The 16,586-nt window shown below is 34.6% G+C and overlaps 1 protein-coding gene across 8 annotated transcripts in view; it reads left to right on the forward strand.

The window, feature by feature from the left end:
* LOC128183157 (intersectin-1-like) overlaps nucleotides 1-16,586 on the forward strand; it is a 46,520-nt gene that overhangs the window by 18,632 nt on the left and 11,302 nt on the right. For 4 of the 8 annotated variants that reach the window (XM_052852047.1, XM_052852048.1, XM_052852049.1 and 1 more), the window contains 18 exons: nucleotides 253-340; nucleotides 676-815; nucleotides 969-1,153; nucleotides 1,868-1,887; nucleotides 2,024-2,188; nucleotides 2,740-2,840; nucleotides 3,364-3,506; nucleotides 3,745-3,823; nucleotides 4,162-4,308; nucleotides 5,205-5,263; nucleotides 5,821-5,918; nucleotides 6,223-6,392; nucleotides 6,735-9,023; nucleotides 9,348-9,513; nucleotides 9,893-10,014; nucleotides 11,772-11,894; nucleotides 12,016-12,088; nucleotides 12,529-12,720. In XM_052852047.1, coding sequence (XP_052708007.1) covers nucleotides 253-340; nucleotides 676-815; nucleotides 969-1,153; nucleotides 1,868-1,887; nucleotides 2,024-2,188; nucleotides 2,740-2,840; nucleotides 3,364-3,506; nucleotides 3,745-3,823; nucleotides 4,162-4,308; nucleotides 5,205-5,263; nucleotides 5,821-5,918; nucleotides 6,223-6,392; nucleotides 6,735-9,023; nucleotides 9,348-9,513; nucleotides 9,893-10,014; nucleotides 11,772-11,894; nucleotides 12,016-12,088; nucleotides 12,529-12,720 — 4,360 coding nt within the window. Of the gene's footprint in view, nucleotides 1-252; nucleotides 341-675; nucleotides 816-968; nucleotides 1,154-1,867; nucleotides 1,888-2,023; nucleotides 2,189-2,739; nucleotides 2,841-3,363; nucleotides 3,507-3,744; nucleotides 3,824-4,161; nucleotides 4,309-5,204; nucleotides 5,264-5,820; nucleotides 5,919-6,220; nucleotides 6,393-6,734; nucleotides 9,024-9,347; nucleotides 9,514-9,892; nucleotides 10,015-11,771; nucleotides 11,895-12,015; nucleotides 12,089-12,528; nucleotides 12,721-16,586 lie in introns of all 8 variants that reach the window. The other 4 variants (XM_052852050.1, XM_052852051.1, XM_052852054.1 and 1 more) reach the window with 4 other exon arrangements.

Here is a 16,586-nt window from a genome sequence, read left to right on the forward strand (position 1 = left end):
GGTCCTCTAGAAAATATAACACTCATTAGTTTTGTATCAGGCTCTTATTAACTTAAACATCTATTTGTATGCATGTTTATCTGTAATAATACAGTCTATAACAAATGTAGTAACTGATAATATATAAGTAGGAAAAAACTGACTGACTAGTATAAAGTGGACAAAGTACCATGTAATATCCCAAAACTGAAATAAAGGGAACATGACAGAAATACACTGTACATCTCTGCAGGAATGTATTGTATATTTCAGGAACTTGGTGACAAATTAGTACAACTACAGTCAGAGAGAGAGTCCCTCAACTACCGGGTACAGACCTCAATACAGAATAACCCACTATGTGAGTGATGGAACTCATTTATCAGGCTTTAGAATAGGATTTTTATGTGTTACTGTAGATTCCTAATTAAAACGCCAGGAATTAATTTCCATGTAAAATCGTGAAGGACAACCCTCGCAAATCTCAAAATCTTGCTTTTATTTCTCAGACAGTTTTGAACTATAGGAAGTTATAATAAAAAAATTGGTGATTGGGATTTTATATATTGGCGATTTGATACAAAACGTTGGAATCAAGAAATGAAGTACTCGCATTATACAAGGAATCTACAGTATGTAACACAGAGATGATATGTATGTGTTTATTTAGTGATGCTTTCTCTATCATATTTGAAGCCGATGCACACCGTACAGTATTACATGGAGTGGAATTAAAAAAGACATCACTTCAAAAACTGAAAAAGGAATTGGAGAATATAGAAAGAGAAACTGAAAGTAAACTACTAGATATCGACAAAAACAATGCTGAGCTAGAGGTCAGTAAACAATATTGACCTATTTTTTTTTCATTATAAAACATAATTAATATTCATATTTAAAAAATTACATATAACAGTATGTAAAAATTATTATACATATATTTTATTATTAAAAGATAATATATTTAGCTACTTGTTGATTTGATTAAGGAGATGAAAAAGAAGTTGTCATCAGTTGAAGATAATATGTCCTCTTTGAAGAAGCAACAGCAGCTGAAGCAGGAGACAATGGCACAGCAGAAGAAGAAGCAGGAAGAGGAGCACACGGCCAAGATACAGCAGGAGAAGGACAAACAGGAGAAGTTACGGAAAGACCTGGCAGCCCAGAGGATCAGGTGAGAGAGCAATGAAGATAGGTGTGATAGAACAGGTAGGAAAATAGAGGCTTAGGGAGGAAATGCAGAGAGGGCAGCCCAGAGGCTCAGGTGAGAGAGCAATGAAGATAGGTGTGATAGGTAGTAACCTAGGATCTTAGGCAGGAAAAGTACAGAGGGCAGCCCAGAGGCTCAGGTGAGAGCAATGAAGATAGGTGTGATAGAACAGGTAGGAAAATAAAGGCTTAGGAAGGAAAAGCACAGAGGGCAGCCCAGAGGCTCAGGTGAGAGCAATGAAGATAGGTGTGATAGAACAGGTAGGAAAATAAAGGCTTAGGGAGGAAAAGCAGAGAGGGCAGCCCAGAGGCTCAGGTGAGAGAGCAATGAAGATAGGTGTGATAGGTAGTAACCTAGGATCTTAGGCAGGAAAAGTACAGAGGGTATGCAAAGATTTAAGATATAGAGGTAAAAGTATGTTGCATTTATTGTGGTTTGGACTCCTAATTCACTTCAAACTTTGAATGATATTCAAAATATCAATGTTCCAGATACTGATTTAAAATTTAAAAGTTTAACTGAATAATGGTATTCAGCTGTAAATATGGTCGCATGACAAAAAGGTGAATTTAGTATACATGTATATGAATGATGATGTTATAGAGTATTTTAAAAATGCAAGTATTTAGTAAGTTAGAGAAATGAATGCATTTTCACTGGTTCTTTTCATAATTTCAGAGAACAGGAAGAAGAAAAAGGTATGTAATGTGTCATGATTATTTAGTTAGCATCTGAAGAGTGAATTTATTGTGAAGATATTTATACAAGACTAACATTTACTTCTATTTTTTTGTTGACATGCTAATATTAATTTGTTGCCAATCTGCCTTTCAGCACGATCCACCCCAACATCGGATGCTTGGGCAGCGTTCAGTAACGACACTCAGGCATCCTCCGCTTCCAATGATATCTGGTCTGCCGCCTTTGCAGATGTTAAAACGGACACTGCTCAAGGTGGTGATATCTGGGGCAGTTCCGGTTCTAGTCAACAAACTGCAGGTAATTAAGCACACAGTAGGTAATACTGTAAACCAACATTTATTCGCGGCGATTTTATTTCGCAATTTACTTCCAATAAACTGGTTCGCGACGACTAATGTTCGTGACCAAGCCTTATCCAGACCCGTGTTTTGTTGTAACATACGATAAAGACTGGTTCGCAGCAAGAAATATTCGCGACGACGAGGCTCTAGCGAACCTTGCAAAAATTTCTTGCACGCGAATTAAAGTTGGTTTACAGTAAATTTAATGCAAAATAAATACTATGTTACATGTAAATCACTATGAGATTCATGGCAACCACTGGTGACAGATAATTATCACTAACAAATATTCAATGTACTTCTGGTGATTAATTCATGTGGAAATCAGTCTTTATGGATTAGTTTGAACCGACCATTGCACATTCAAATAATGCTTAAAATACTTGGTTTACTGTATAATTAATGTATTTAAATAACGAAATGTAAATCACTATAATTGATTTTTCTAAATCCTGGATTAATTGGTATGATCGTTTTTCATCATTTTATCATTATTTGTTATTGTAGTGACCTCATCCAAGCAGAAAGGTTGTAAGTACAAGGCATTGTATCCATTTGAAGCCAGAAATCCAGACGAGTTAACTCTGAATCCAGAGGACATTGTTTGGGTATGTGGTTCTAAGAGGAGGAGATTTTGATTACTCTTGCTGTTCTAATTGATTATTTTGAAAATATAACATCATTGAAGCAAACCTTAATGTGCATGTAAATAAACAGATGAATGTTAAATTTAATTAAGTCACCATATGAACTTGATATCTTGTCAATAGAGTTTTGTTCAACTAACTTTTATGTGAGTGAAGTAAGGAAGGAATGCTGATGATAAATTCAAACAAGTCGTCATATTTTATAGATTATGATATCAAACCAGTGCACATATATATTTATTGATAAGTGTGTATATTTTATTTATACTATTTAACTATGTGTCTAATACTTATTTTTGTGCATATGTTTTATACAGGACCACAATGTAAACTAGTACATTGTTACTGATTATGGTACCCTGTCTAAATAAAAGACTTTATTATTATTATGTCATATGAAGATGACTTCTTGTGGATACAGTTTTGATAGGCTAAATCAGTTAGCATAGAAGTAATGCTTTAAGTTTCTGTATTTTTTCTGCAGGTTCCCGAGGACCAGACTGGAGCTGAGGATGGATGGATGGGAGGAGAGATAGATGGAAGGAAGGGCTGGTTCCCTAAAGACTACGTGGAAAAACTGCCAGAGGAGCAATCTAGTCAATTCAATGCTTTCGGCAGTGCTTTCAGGTACTAAGTCTCCAAATGAAGACACTAGCATTATGTACATGTATTGTTCAGAAATAAAATCAAAGTTTATTTAGTATATTGTCACATTAAACATGTTTATAAATTAATATAATGTGTTGTAGTGTTGATGATATAAGTTACCATTCAGATATGTTCAGTAATCAGAAAGCTGTACAGTATTTCACTGTATATTTGTTGTTTGATGTTTGTTGATGGTAGATTTTATTTGTGTTGACAGTTCTGAGCCTGTGGCTTCAGCGTTCCCTGTGAAAGAATCTCTGTACAACACACCAGCCGACTCCCCCACTCCTGGACAGGTAAGGCTAGCTTCATATCAGCCCCCTAATGCTGTAGGGACAGATGTTTAGAATAAATCTCTTTGTTATTATCATTATTTTCAGTTATTATTTTGGTTTCATTTATAGACAAGTATAAATTGTTAGAAAATTGTTATATTTTTATCTTATTTTCTCTGACTATTATATAAATTTACTTCTATATATAGCTCCTATTGATTTGGTTTTGATATCTTTTACCTTTGTGCTCTCTGCTTACCACTGATTTTTTCTGACACATTTCTACTAACTCTTTGACTGGGATGACTCCTGGTGATGTAGTGGGCACATTTTGAGGTCACTAGATAATGCCTTTGCAGGGAGCGACTGCCCCCGAGGGCCTTCAGGCTCAGGCCCTCTATCCATGGAAGGCCAAGAAAGAGAACCACTTGTCCTTTAATAAGGGGGACATAATCCATGTTAAAGAGCAGCAAGAAATGTGGTGGTCCGGGGATCTGAATGGACAGGTACACTGTGTTGTCTGGGATTTGATTGGTTGAGAGGGGGTAATGGGTAAATGTGGGTGCTTGGAATGGGGGCTTCTGACAGGTTCAAGTTATGAGATGTACTCTTATACATGTACTTTTGAAAAATTTTCTTGCATTAAGAAAAAAAGATTATTGAAATGAAAGTTAATCGTTTAATAAAGGTTAACAAAAAAATTAACTTTGACAATTCTCCATAGTCAATAATAATGCATATAAAAGCATTTCAATGTTTGTCAATATATAGTTTTTTGGATGCTCAAAATTCCAATAGAGTAAACTAATGATATTTTAGATGTGAATACTTGTAGATCACAATTGCAAGTTGCTGACATGGCCTATTTTTAGCATGTTTCTTCTTTTAAAGCTCATCTTGCTTACAACTGCTAAAAAAAACCAGCCAAATAAAATGAATAAGGGTTACTAAATAATTGACTTGTAAAATAGCAAAAAACAATGTATGTAAACATCATAAATTTAAAAATAAAATAGATAAGTAATTCTTGTTCTAATTTGTTGGAATTTTTATAAACAATTTAACAGTGGGACTGGTTTGTAAGTATCTGTGCATGAATATCTACTTTGGACCAAATATAATGCCTGTGCTTTCAAAACTTCATTTAATTCTGTCTTACCATGTAGAAACATGAAGTCCAGTTGGTCAGATCAGAGCAATTTAACACTTGTATCACTGAAGCAACACACATAACTTATTTATATTCAGTTTGTAGCAAATCACAAAGCAGGAACTGTGTATACAGCCATGGACGATTTACTGGCACTGAATTATATAAATCAAATATTGAGATGCTCCCTCCTTTGTTATAAAGCATTGTTTACAGGTTGTCTACATCTGTGTTCTCTGTTCTCTCTTACAGACTGGTTGGTTCCCAAAGTCATACGTCAAGATGGTCAGTGGACCCACCTCGAAGCAAATGTAAGTGGTGCTACTGTATCTAGGAAAATATTCACCCTCGTTTTATTTTCGAACCTTTCGCCCTCTTTGTGTATTGAAAACCTTGGGTGAATTTAAGACCAGGTGAATTCAAATGTCTCAAATTATATCTTTCTAAACACAGCTTTATTTGGGCCAATTCAAGACTGGGCAAAGTTGTTTTGCAAGTGTAGCTAGGCAAAAATAACGCAGGGTGTTATTTAGGAAAGCTTTGATACCTTACCTGTTTTATGATGTTGGATGGACTAAAAATTATTGATTAACACTATCACCTGTTCATTGAATTGTAATTATTTTTGCCCCATTTTATTTTCGATCTTCTACACTCGCTAATGGCTTTTCCCCATCTTGAGTTCACGAGACACAGCTGTGTTAAAAGAAAGATAATTAGATTCGCCCGCTGATAACAAGGATAAAAGGGTTGGAAATAAAATGGGGGTGTGTATTTTTCTATAAATACTACTGTATGAAACATCTATTGTTAAATGTTGGATGGACTTAAATGTTGAGATTAAAACAAGCACCTGTTGATTGGATAGTTCCAGATCTGGTACTCCTGCAGGAACAAGTTCAGCCCCTGCAGTAACCGTGGAGACCAATGATGCTCCAGCCATCGTGGAACATCCTGCAGAAGAAGGTCAGTGTACAGTGTATAAGTGTTTGGACATTTTGCCCAGAAAATTGTTTAAAAAAGAAAGTTTATGTAAATTTTGAAGAGAAATGGGTTAAAGTACTTGTATATGAACATTTTGATGAGGGAGGAACATTTTACATTGTTAAGGTATTTGAACTTTTTTTATGAGGGAAACAGCAATTGTTCTTTATAGTTCTTAATGGTATTTTAGGGAGAAAGGGGGGTGGGTAAGAAAATAAATGAAGATTTTAAGTCAATTGCTCAGGAAATTAATCTGTAGGAAAAGTGTGTGTTTTTTTTTTTACAGAACCATATGTGGCGATGTATTCCTACACCTCATCAGAACCTGGAGATCTGACCTTCAACCAGGGACAGTTAATCCAGGTCACCAAGAAAGATGGCGATTGGTGGACAGGTTCTATAGGTGAAAGGTCTGGGATATTCCCAGCCAACTATGTCAAGGCCGCTGAACAGCAGGTCAGTGGTATAACTATCATTTGTATGAACAAGCTGGATTGTATCATAGACTCATTTAAATTTACATTCTTGTTAGAATTATAATTGTCTGTAACAGAATATTTTAGCATATATTTTCATGTGTAGTGTTGCATTCCTAACCATTGGTCTTTGGTTCTTAAATCAAACTTCATCTTTCACTGTTTTGGAAAAAAAAATGATAAAACCATAACATGTTGCATATTGCTTATTATAGATTTAACCCTAAGAAACATACATGTATATTCAACTAAGAAGTGCTTGTTACTACAAAAAATTCTGAATTTTATTGATTAACAGTGATAAGCATATTGCATGTTGTAGGCAGTTGAACCAGACTCACAACAAACTCTAGACTCTGTTATCACTGAGCAAGGTTTTGTCCCTGTAGACGACCTAATATCATCAGATTCTTTGTCAGACCCAGGTCTGCTTAAGTCAACACAGACTCTGCCCCCATCCCAAGCAGACACTGCACCCCCTCCCTTCCCCTCCCCTACCACTCTAGACCCCTCACTTCAAAATGAAGCAAACCCCCAGCCCCCTGTTCTCCCTCCTGATAAACCAAAACCGGTTGAGAAGTCAGTAACATTTGAAGATCCATTTAGTGGAGAAATTTTCTTCCCCAGTGATAGCATGGCTACTGAGGTAAAAGACACATTTGGCTCCAAGGATGCCGTAAACTCACCCTTTGGAGGTGATCCATTTTCATCCGATGCTTTTTCTGGTGATCCTTTTGCTTCAGAGACTCCTTTCTCAAATGATACACCTTTTTCAGAAAAAGAGGATCCATTTAATTCAATAGATTTCCTATCTTCAGAAAGTTTTGGAGAATCATTCCATAAGTTTAATGTTGGTGTAAGCACACAAACTAGTGTTGACCCTAATACAGATAGCAACAATGAGGTGATGTTTGATTTAATGGTAGGAACTGAAAATGAGGCCAACATCAGCACTGATTTAGCAAGTTTAGGTATTGGTGTTGATGATACTACCGAGGTTGTGTTAAGGAAATCTGATACTGTCAAGTTAGAGCTGACAGAAGCAAGTTCCTCTATAGAACTCAGCCAGTATTTTCCAGACTTGGAAAACAATACTCAAGAGGGTGAAGCTAGTAAAGATGGAATGGGAGATGATTTATTTGGGATTGATTTTGGAAATTCAAGTGTCGAAGAATCCATGAAAAATTTCCCTGAACCAGATAGTGCAGAAAATGCAAACCAAGAGACTGAGAACAGCTTACAGGACAATTTCTCATTCTTACAAACTCTGTCAGCATCTGCTGTATCTACTACCCAGGGGGCCAGTCCACTGGACTTGGGTAAGGAGCTAGATGGTGTTCAAGGCATTGAAAATGACATCTCAGAAAGCAAACTAGGTGATAATTTTGCTTTCATTCAAAATCTTTCAGAAAGGTCATTTAAACCAAAACTGGAGGAAATCAAGCAACATTCTGTGGGCTCCTCTGTTGGGGATTATGATGACTGCTCATTCTTGAAGACGTCTATAGATGAGCCAGAGAGCCAGGCTGATAATGATTATGATGATTTAGGCGACTACAAGAGATCTTGTGATCCATCGCCCCAGTCTATTAAGGAAACAGATATTGGGGATCAGGGCGAATATGATAATTTAGATGACATTAAAAGATCTCGCAATCTGTCGCCTCAACCAGAAAAGGAGGCTGTTATTGAGGATCAGGGTGATTATGATAACTTAGATGATATCTTAAGATCCTGCAATCAGTCACCTCAATCTGAAAAGGATTTTACGACTGAATCACATGCCACTTATGATGATTTAGATGGATATATCCGGAACTCCGAAACACCAGAAGAGGTGATATTAGAATGTCCGGATCAGTATGATGATTTTGATTTTGTCAAACCGGTGAAAGACGTTGAGAAGATCAAAAGCACAGATTTTGAATCAGGTGTAATTAGAGATGAAAGCTATGATGATATCTTGAATTTTCCTTCTGAATCAAGAGCTGTAGAGAAAATGGAGGGAAATGTAGTAAGAGAGGATGAATACAATGATTGTTCTTTTCTAGAATCAGAGGAAACTGGTACAACCGAGGATGGAGAAATTATTCAAGATAATTCCTATGTAGACATTATTGAATACGATAAAATTGAAAAACCTGCTGGTAAAAATAAGAAAGAAAAATCGGCTAGTAAAAAGAAGAAAGAGAAACCTGCTAGTAAAGATAAGAAAGAAAAATCTGCTAGCAAAAATGATAAAGAAAAACCTGTAAGTAAAAACAAGAAAGAAAAAGCCGACAGTAAGGATCAGAAAGAAAAACCAAAAGACATTAAAAATCCAAAAGAAAAGGAAAAAGGTTTCAAAAGTTTCAGTTTCCTTCCAGGTTTTTCAAAAAAAGCACGGGCGAATTCCCAACCCACAAATCCCCCACTTACAAATCCCCCGCCCACAATACCTCAACCTGCAATTCCTTCATCAAATTTCCCAGCCAATTCCCCACCCCAGATTCCTCCTCCTGCGTTGCCTGTACAGTCGTCAGGGTCATTTGATGATGATGAAGATGATACTTATGAACCAATAGAAAAATTTCGTTCTCTGATAACGGGGTCTAGTAATGATTTAGGAGAGGTATATCACTAATAATTTTATCAACAGCTACTCTCCCCAGCACGTGCAATTAAAAACATCCTGTTATACAACTGTCAATAAATCTACTTGAGCACACTGTACATAAATCAAACATTGTCAAACTGTTCAATTTTTTCATATTTTTTGGACATGGCACTTTCCAGTACGTCCTTAACTTATATGAAACTATCATGTCAAATTTATTGTTTATAATAATGTTGAACATTGTAAAATTGTTAATGAGATATACGTATATGATTTGGATTACAGTAATGAAGGTGTGTCTAAATACATGTACTAGAACTCGCTGTGATTTACTTACAGGCCACACCTAGTCCGACCCCTGCCACACAGATAGCTGCCCCACAACCCCAGCCAGTCGTTGCCCCTCATCCCCAACCAGTTTCTGCCCCACAACCCCAGCCAGCGGCCAATCAACCAGCACTAACCCAGCAGAAGGCTGGAACCAGCTCTACCCTAAAAAAACCAGGTACTGAAGCCATCTCAATGGTTGCATACTGATATGTGTACGGTTCATTGTACAAGTAAAAGACCCACTTCAGTTGATATCAGAGGTGTCAGAATGTGTCCATTTTGATACAAGCCTGAATTGCTTTTCATAATCTAAAGTCTTATTTTCCAAAAAGTAATGGGATGATATCACCAACTGATGGCTTTTGTACCAACATAGATGGAAGTAAAAATTTAAGAGTTTTATCATCACCTCACTGTAAATATTTACATGTACATGTAGACGGAAATTAAAATTTTGATACATGCATGTATGAAGTTTTATTCATTATATTCTTATGCTATGAAAATCAATCACTTTACTGAGACATTTAATATTTTGGGTGTTTTCTTTGTAGAAATAGCTTCTGTTATTGCGGCATACACTGCCACGGGGGCAGAGCAACTGTCACTCAACCCAGGTCAGCTGATACAAGTCCGGAAGAAGAGCCCCAGTGGATGGTGGGAGGGGGAACTCCAGGTATGTTAGAAATAATCTGTGCAAACACTCCTCAAACCTACATGCTTTGAAAAAAGTGTTTTGTGTCAAAATATCATATTGCTTTTAGAATGATAAAGAATGGATTGTGTGAAAGTCACTGTAGACTAGTTATTTCCGATAGAAAATTTAATTATATATTGTATGTATTGAGGTATTATTATGCCCAAATTATGATGATTACCAGGCCTCTCGATTCTCTTTAATTGGGGCTGATATTCGGCCCCATTCCCAATGTGAAAAAGGCACCTTCTTTTCCCAAAATTGAGTGTGTTTTTTCCCCAATTTGAGATTGCCTAGTAAAATTAATTATGTAAAAAAGAAAACCATGCTTATTCAAAATATAAATTCAGCAGTCATAAAAGCACTGTGAAGATATGCAACACTACCGCGTTGTAAACTGCTTTTTTGTGATCTGTAACTTAGCCAGAATTTCCTCAGAAGGAGACAGTGTAATTTTAAAAAAAAAGATGTTTATTACTTTTATTCCTGATATTATAGTTACTTGATAAGCTGTTAACAGTTTATAATTCTACAATAAATGTTAAAATTTTTATAAAAATGTTTATCTACACAGATCCTCTACAAAACAGTAGTAAGTGGATCAAAGGGTTGGACTAATACCCCAAATATACAGGAGTACAGAGACTGATTATATAAATATTGTCATTAAGCTAACATAATCAAGAAACATTTATCTGATAAAGGTATTAATACAAAAATAGATTAAATTTTACATTAATTCCAATAAAATAATTTTTTTTTTAATTCTTAAAAACTATTTGACATATAGTAATTACGCAAAAACCTTTTGGGAAAGGACTGTGTGCGGTATCGTCAAATATCTGCCCCCGATTTCAACCAATTTTTAAATAGTATCGTATAAAAATAAAATCTTCACAAATCATTGTATAGAGGATGCCTATAACTTTAATAATGATTTTAGTCATCATTGCTCATTCGCTGTGTATCTATGACGTCACCTAAATGGCTAAATTCCCGCAAATTTGCAATCAAATTAAAATATTCCGATTTTTGCTCTATATTATGCATTCGGAAGTATAGAGCGCAGGTCTGCTCAAGTGCAATTTTAACATATGTTTTTCTTCAGATAATTATACACATTATACTAAAATATGGTACTTGAGCACGCCTGCGCTCGATGTTTCCCAGTCGAAAAAACCATCGGAAAACACCCATATTTCGCTTCAAAACATCAATTTAGCAAAATAATGCAATCTTCATGACGTCATTTCTACATTATGACGTCATTTCTACATTATGACGTCACTGTGGTGATAACCTTTTACACCTTTATTTCCAATATGATTTTAACTATCTTTCACCTTATCTTTAAAGCTCTTTCTAAAACTTTGATTTTGGGGGCAAAAAATGCATAAAACCGCACATAGTCCTTTTACATATTCATTAACAAGCTTTTATCACACACTGTGAATATACTTTTTTTCCTTCTCATTATTACACACATGTTATGAGTTTTAAAAATAATTTTTTTTAAAATTAATTTTTTTTAAAAATCCTATCAATATACCATTGTTTTTTGTTAAGTACATAAAGCAGGGTAAAAAATCCCAATTTCTATCAGAACATCGTATTATTCCCAATTCATTGGCCCAGGCCCCAGTACCAAAAATGGGTGTGAGAGGCTTGATTATTAATGGATTAAAATTAATGATCAAGTTTTGCCTTGCTGTTTTATGCACTGTTCATGTATTTAGGCTCGTGGTCAGAAAAAGAAGATTGGATGGTTCCCAGCTAACTACGTGAAGATTCTTGGTGGTGGATCTAGTGCTAGGTCCACCCCTGACAGCTCCTCCCAGAACAACTCCCCCGCAAGCACAGTAAGACTGTCCTCTAGACTAACAAGCAAAACAAAAATCCACTTGTACATGTGTATCACCGTGTACCTGCTCTGTGTTTTTTCTGTGTGTAGAAGTAAGTTTGTATTTTTTCAATCTCCAGTTACACCGGACTGCCACACCAACCATTCCAGCTCCCCAGCCCCAGAAATCTGCCATTGTGGAGAGTAAATATGGTCAGTAAAATAATTCTTTATTCTGATACTTGTTCTCTGCTTCAACAATTGGTGTATTATAGTAAGGTTTAAAAAGGAATTAAACTTAAAAGTACCAGTAGCTGATTGTTCAGTGTATATGTACATAAATTGGCCCTGGACTGGAGATTTTAGAAATATACTTGTTTTGATCATACATTAGCTTTTAGCAAAGATGCAAATAAGCAGCACAAAAGACACTAAAATATCATTATGATTCCTTCAAAATTAAGTGCATTTACTGTGCCTCTTCCATTAATGAATAATTTAATATTTTCAGTATTTGAGAAAGGATGTAATTAACTGCTTAGTTTGTAGTGGTATTTTGTTCATTTTAGAGCATGTTGTTGTGATTTATTGTATGTACATGTACATATTGTTATGCCTGTTTTTGATGGAGACTGGTTGTTGTGTACTTTCAGTGGATCAAGTGATTGCTTTGTATCCGTACTCGGCTCAGAACGAGGACGAGTTGACATTCCACAAGGACTCAGTGATCAACGTGATGAGTAAAGACGATGCCGACTGGTGGCAGGGGGAAGTGAACGGGACAGTCGGAATGTTCCCCTCCAACTACGTGGGGGCTCTTACATCTCCTCCCCAGGAAAATACATGTAAGTAACCTACAAGATTTATATTTGAAACATTGCTGACATTACTTTAGTAGGTGTTAGGAGGTTAGTTATGTTGGCTGAAGAAAACAAGTATTTAAGGAATTGCATATAGAAGCAGGAAAATATTTTCTTTCATGTAATTCTATCTTGGATTGTTTCTTGAATCTCCTTTATACACAATATACTCTATTTGTGAACATGATGGTATCATGTGGTTTCAGGAAGTATCTTAAACGTTATTTCATGACACAATAAAGTCTCAACATTCTTGTCTAGATATTAGAAGCTTAATGTACATGTACATATAGATTTTTTTCCTAGCGTTGTGTCAATCTGACAAAGTCTAACACTGATTTTCCAATTGTTTTCTTGTTGATTGCAGGAGGAGTGACAATGGCGTGATAACGGGGACCAGTACAGTTTGTCTGACCCCCACTTTGACCTCACCCCTGCCACACCCTTTATTCCATCTCCCACAGAGCATTAAATGCCACACCCACACAAAATATGCCTATTTCGTATATATATCTTGCACCAAAAAATGATATATACTTTTTTGAATTATTCAATTTAATTTTCATGCATTGAATACATTAAGCTAAAGTTTGATAAAATGTAATTCCATTGTTAAAATTATTGCATGATTTCATAATGAATTCTGGCCAACTTATGCTCTATCAGTTAATCCATAATTGGATTCATAAAGAGGCGGGGTCAGACAGACTAACTGGCCACAACCCCTTATCATGTGTCACTTTTTCTCCAAGGGGGGTGACTCTAGCATAGGCTGTTTTGTTTGGGGTGTGTGCATTATCACTCAGAAATGTGGAGAGGCTAGGCCTTAGAATAAGTGTTCCTACATGTAGATATTTATGATGATGTTTGTAAAATATTTCATCAGTGTTGTGAATTAAATTACTTTATTCTTAAGTTGGTGCAATTTTTTTTTTGTTTTGCTTATGTGATAGTCACGGTGAAAATTTCCCAGGATAATGTCAAAGAAATCTGTATAGCGATCAGTTATTTCATGATACAAGAAAGTCTTACATGCTACATCAAAGAGTTTATAACATTTATTGCTTTTACCATTTATGAATCAAACCCGGAGCTGAGATATGATACAATGATTGATGAGATGAGCATTGTTTTTGTGTAATTTTTTTTCTGTCATTTTTACATCAATATTCATGGTTTTAACATATTTTCAAATGTACATGTATGTATAGATTTGTTTTGTTTTTATTTGTTGAATACAATTTTATCAAACCAACTCATCTTTTACATCACAGCACAGAATAAAAAGCCATGTTTATTCCTCACGATTATAAGATAGCCATAAGTGTTGTATTTATTGTTGACATTTTTAGCCTCTCTGTTACTGTTAAGTTTGAATTCCATTAAGATACTCAGTTGTTTTGCCAAATAGTTTATCTTCCTGCACAGATAGGGTAAGAAAGGTGTGTAGTTATTAAATAACTATTGTGATTATCATTGGGGAACTGCTGAATGTCACCAATCTCAACCCAGAGTTATCCTTCCTAAAAGTCAACAAAAATATCTATATTAAATAGAAAAATTTCAAATGCCATTCCTATAATATTAATTTTTCTAAGTGATTTGAAAGTTCCTTTCATGGTTTATTATATTCAACTTTGTCTTCCTTTAAATTCCTTTAAATATTGATGCCTCTTTCTCAGCATTTGTAATTTGAGATAACAGAGAGTTAACCTCATTTGTAATATTGTCCAATATTCCATAGCAATGGCAGTTTATATTTAACATGTAAAAATATTTAATTGTCTTCAAGTTCAGACTTGGTCTGTTTATTCTAATGTGTTTTCTGTAAGAATCGTATAGTATAAGTAATACTGGGTTGGTATTGGTGAACAAGTGTACAAGTGTACAAGTGTACTTGACTCAGATGGTCGAATCAGACAGAGTGAGTTTTTATCTTTTTGTTTTTTGTTTCTTTCAGTTGGTCTAGTTTTACATTGGTAAAAATAGGGATTAAAAGTGTGTATTGCATCCTAATCGGTACGAATATCTTATAATATTAAACAGAAAATGTATCTAGAAGGTTTGTACACAGTATAGAAACATAATGAGAATCATTTGATTCAAAAATGTAAAAAAGCCATAGCAGAAAAACCATCTGACACTAAGATAAGGTATTATTAAAGGGCATTTTATGGATGTGCTATTGGAATAGTCACACTTAATAGATACATGTTCCAGAAACGTGTTGTCAATATGGTATGTTGATTTTTATGCAAAAAAAAATTTAGCAAACAACGATTGAAGCATTGAATTATCATACTCACATCAATTGTCTCATGGCAGAGATTTTCCCAAACTGTAATGAAGTGGAGCTGATAGTCTAATGTCTGATGATTAATCAATTGATATTGACATGTTCTCCTAAAATGCCATTGTCGATGTGGTTCCATGAATTGTTGAATTAATGTACATCAGTGAGTTGAGAATTAGTTGTAACTAATCAAAGTTATAGGAGCAAAGGACATTGATATTTTCTCTTGAAAAATTAAAAAAAAAAAACTAGCGGTATAAGTTTCATCTTGTGTTATAAGCTTGCCAGAGTTAACAAATAGCTTTGTGTCTCAATTCCAAATTTCTTTAATAAAAATTTATATAAATATATGACAAACATGGTATTTGTCTTAAAACAAGATGTATCTCAAATATTCTGGAAGTCCAATCAGTATATTTATTTGGTTCTGAAACTGCTATAGCATATACATGTATATGTAATAGATAATAATTATAATCAATATATATTATATTGATAGGTTAAAAGTTTATGTGTTAACTTGTATTGGAGAAGTTTTACAGGCACTGTTTACTTTTAGTACTTAATAAGTAATAAGTTATCAGATGAGTATATATATATACATGTGCAGGATTACAGTTCTAGAATGTGATTACCAGTAGTGATAAACACAGATAAATGTACTGATTTTACATACTAGGTATTATAAGTATGTACATTGTACGTTTGAACTTTATTACTGGTAGAAGTGGTGCTGTATAAACCCACCAGAGTAGACGATGTGAAATAATTGCATGATGTTAGAATGTTGTCTGTACGTGCAATATCAATCTTCAAGCTTAAACTATGATAGATAACAAACTTTAATATTTTGAAATAATTATGTAATAGCCCCTTGTTAAACAATTAATGTATTGGTATTATAGATATAAGCACTTTATTATTGATTTCATTCTGTAAGTAAACAATGTTCTTTTGCAAACATGAATATGCAAACATATGAACTACTTAAATAGAAAAAAATAGTTAATTAATACCTTCTATTTGAAAAAAGTAAAAATAATTTTCATTATAAACAATATTTATAGCTTAGAATTTATTAAGTAATGCAAAAATATAGTTCTGCCATATTATTTCCTTTTTATATCTCTGATTTGAACAGTTTTGATTGTTATGGTTTTGTTATTCTACAGAGATTACTACAAAGAATTATGCAAATTATTGATGAAGACATCTTTGGTTGGTTGGGTTTTTATTTTATCTGCAAGTACATGTACCACTGGATGCTGTAATATTTTTAAAATATAAAATAAAAGATGTACCATGCCTCTATGGTGATAAATTGCATACTATCAGGTTGTCATGGTGATGAGAAATGTATGATGCACACTCCCTTGTAGCTGATGATATACATCTATATGTGTTCTTTAGTAACAATAAATTCATTGATGCAGTATTACACGCTTTGTTTCTTATTGAGGCTCAATACATATTGCATACAATATATTGCCTGGACTGTTCTGACAAAGGATGCACTGAAATGTTAAGCTAGCTGATAAAATTTGTGAAAATGAGGAGG

Source organism: Crassostrea angulata, chromosome 5 (assembly GCF_025612915.1).
Source record: "Crassostrea angulata isolate pt1a10 chromosome 5, ASM2561291v2, whole genome shotgun sequence".
NCBI classification, from domain to species: Eukaryota; Metazoa; Mollusca; class Bivalvia; order Ostreida; family Ostreidae; genus Magallana; species Magallana angulata.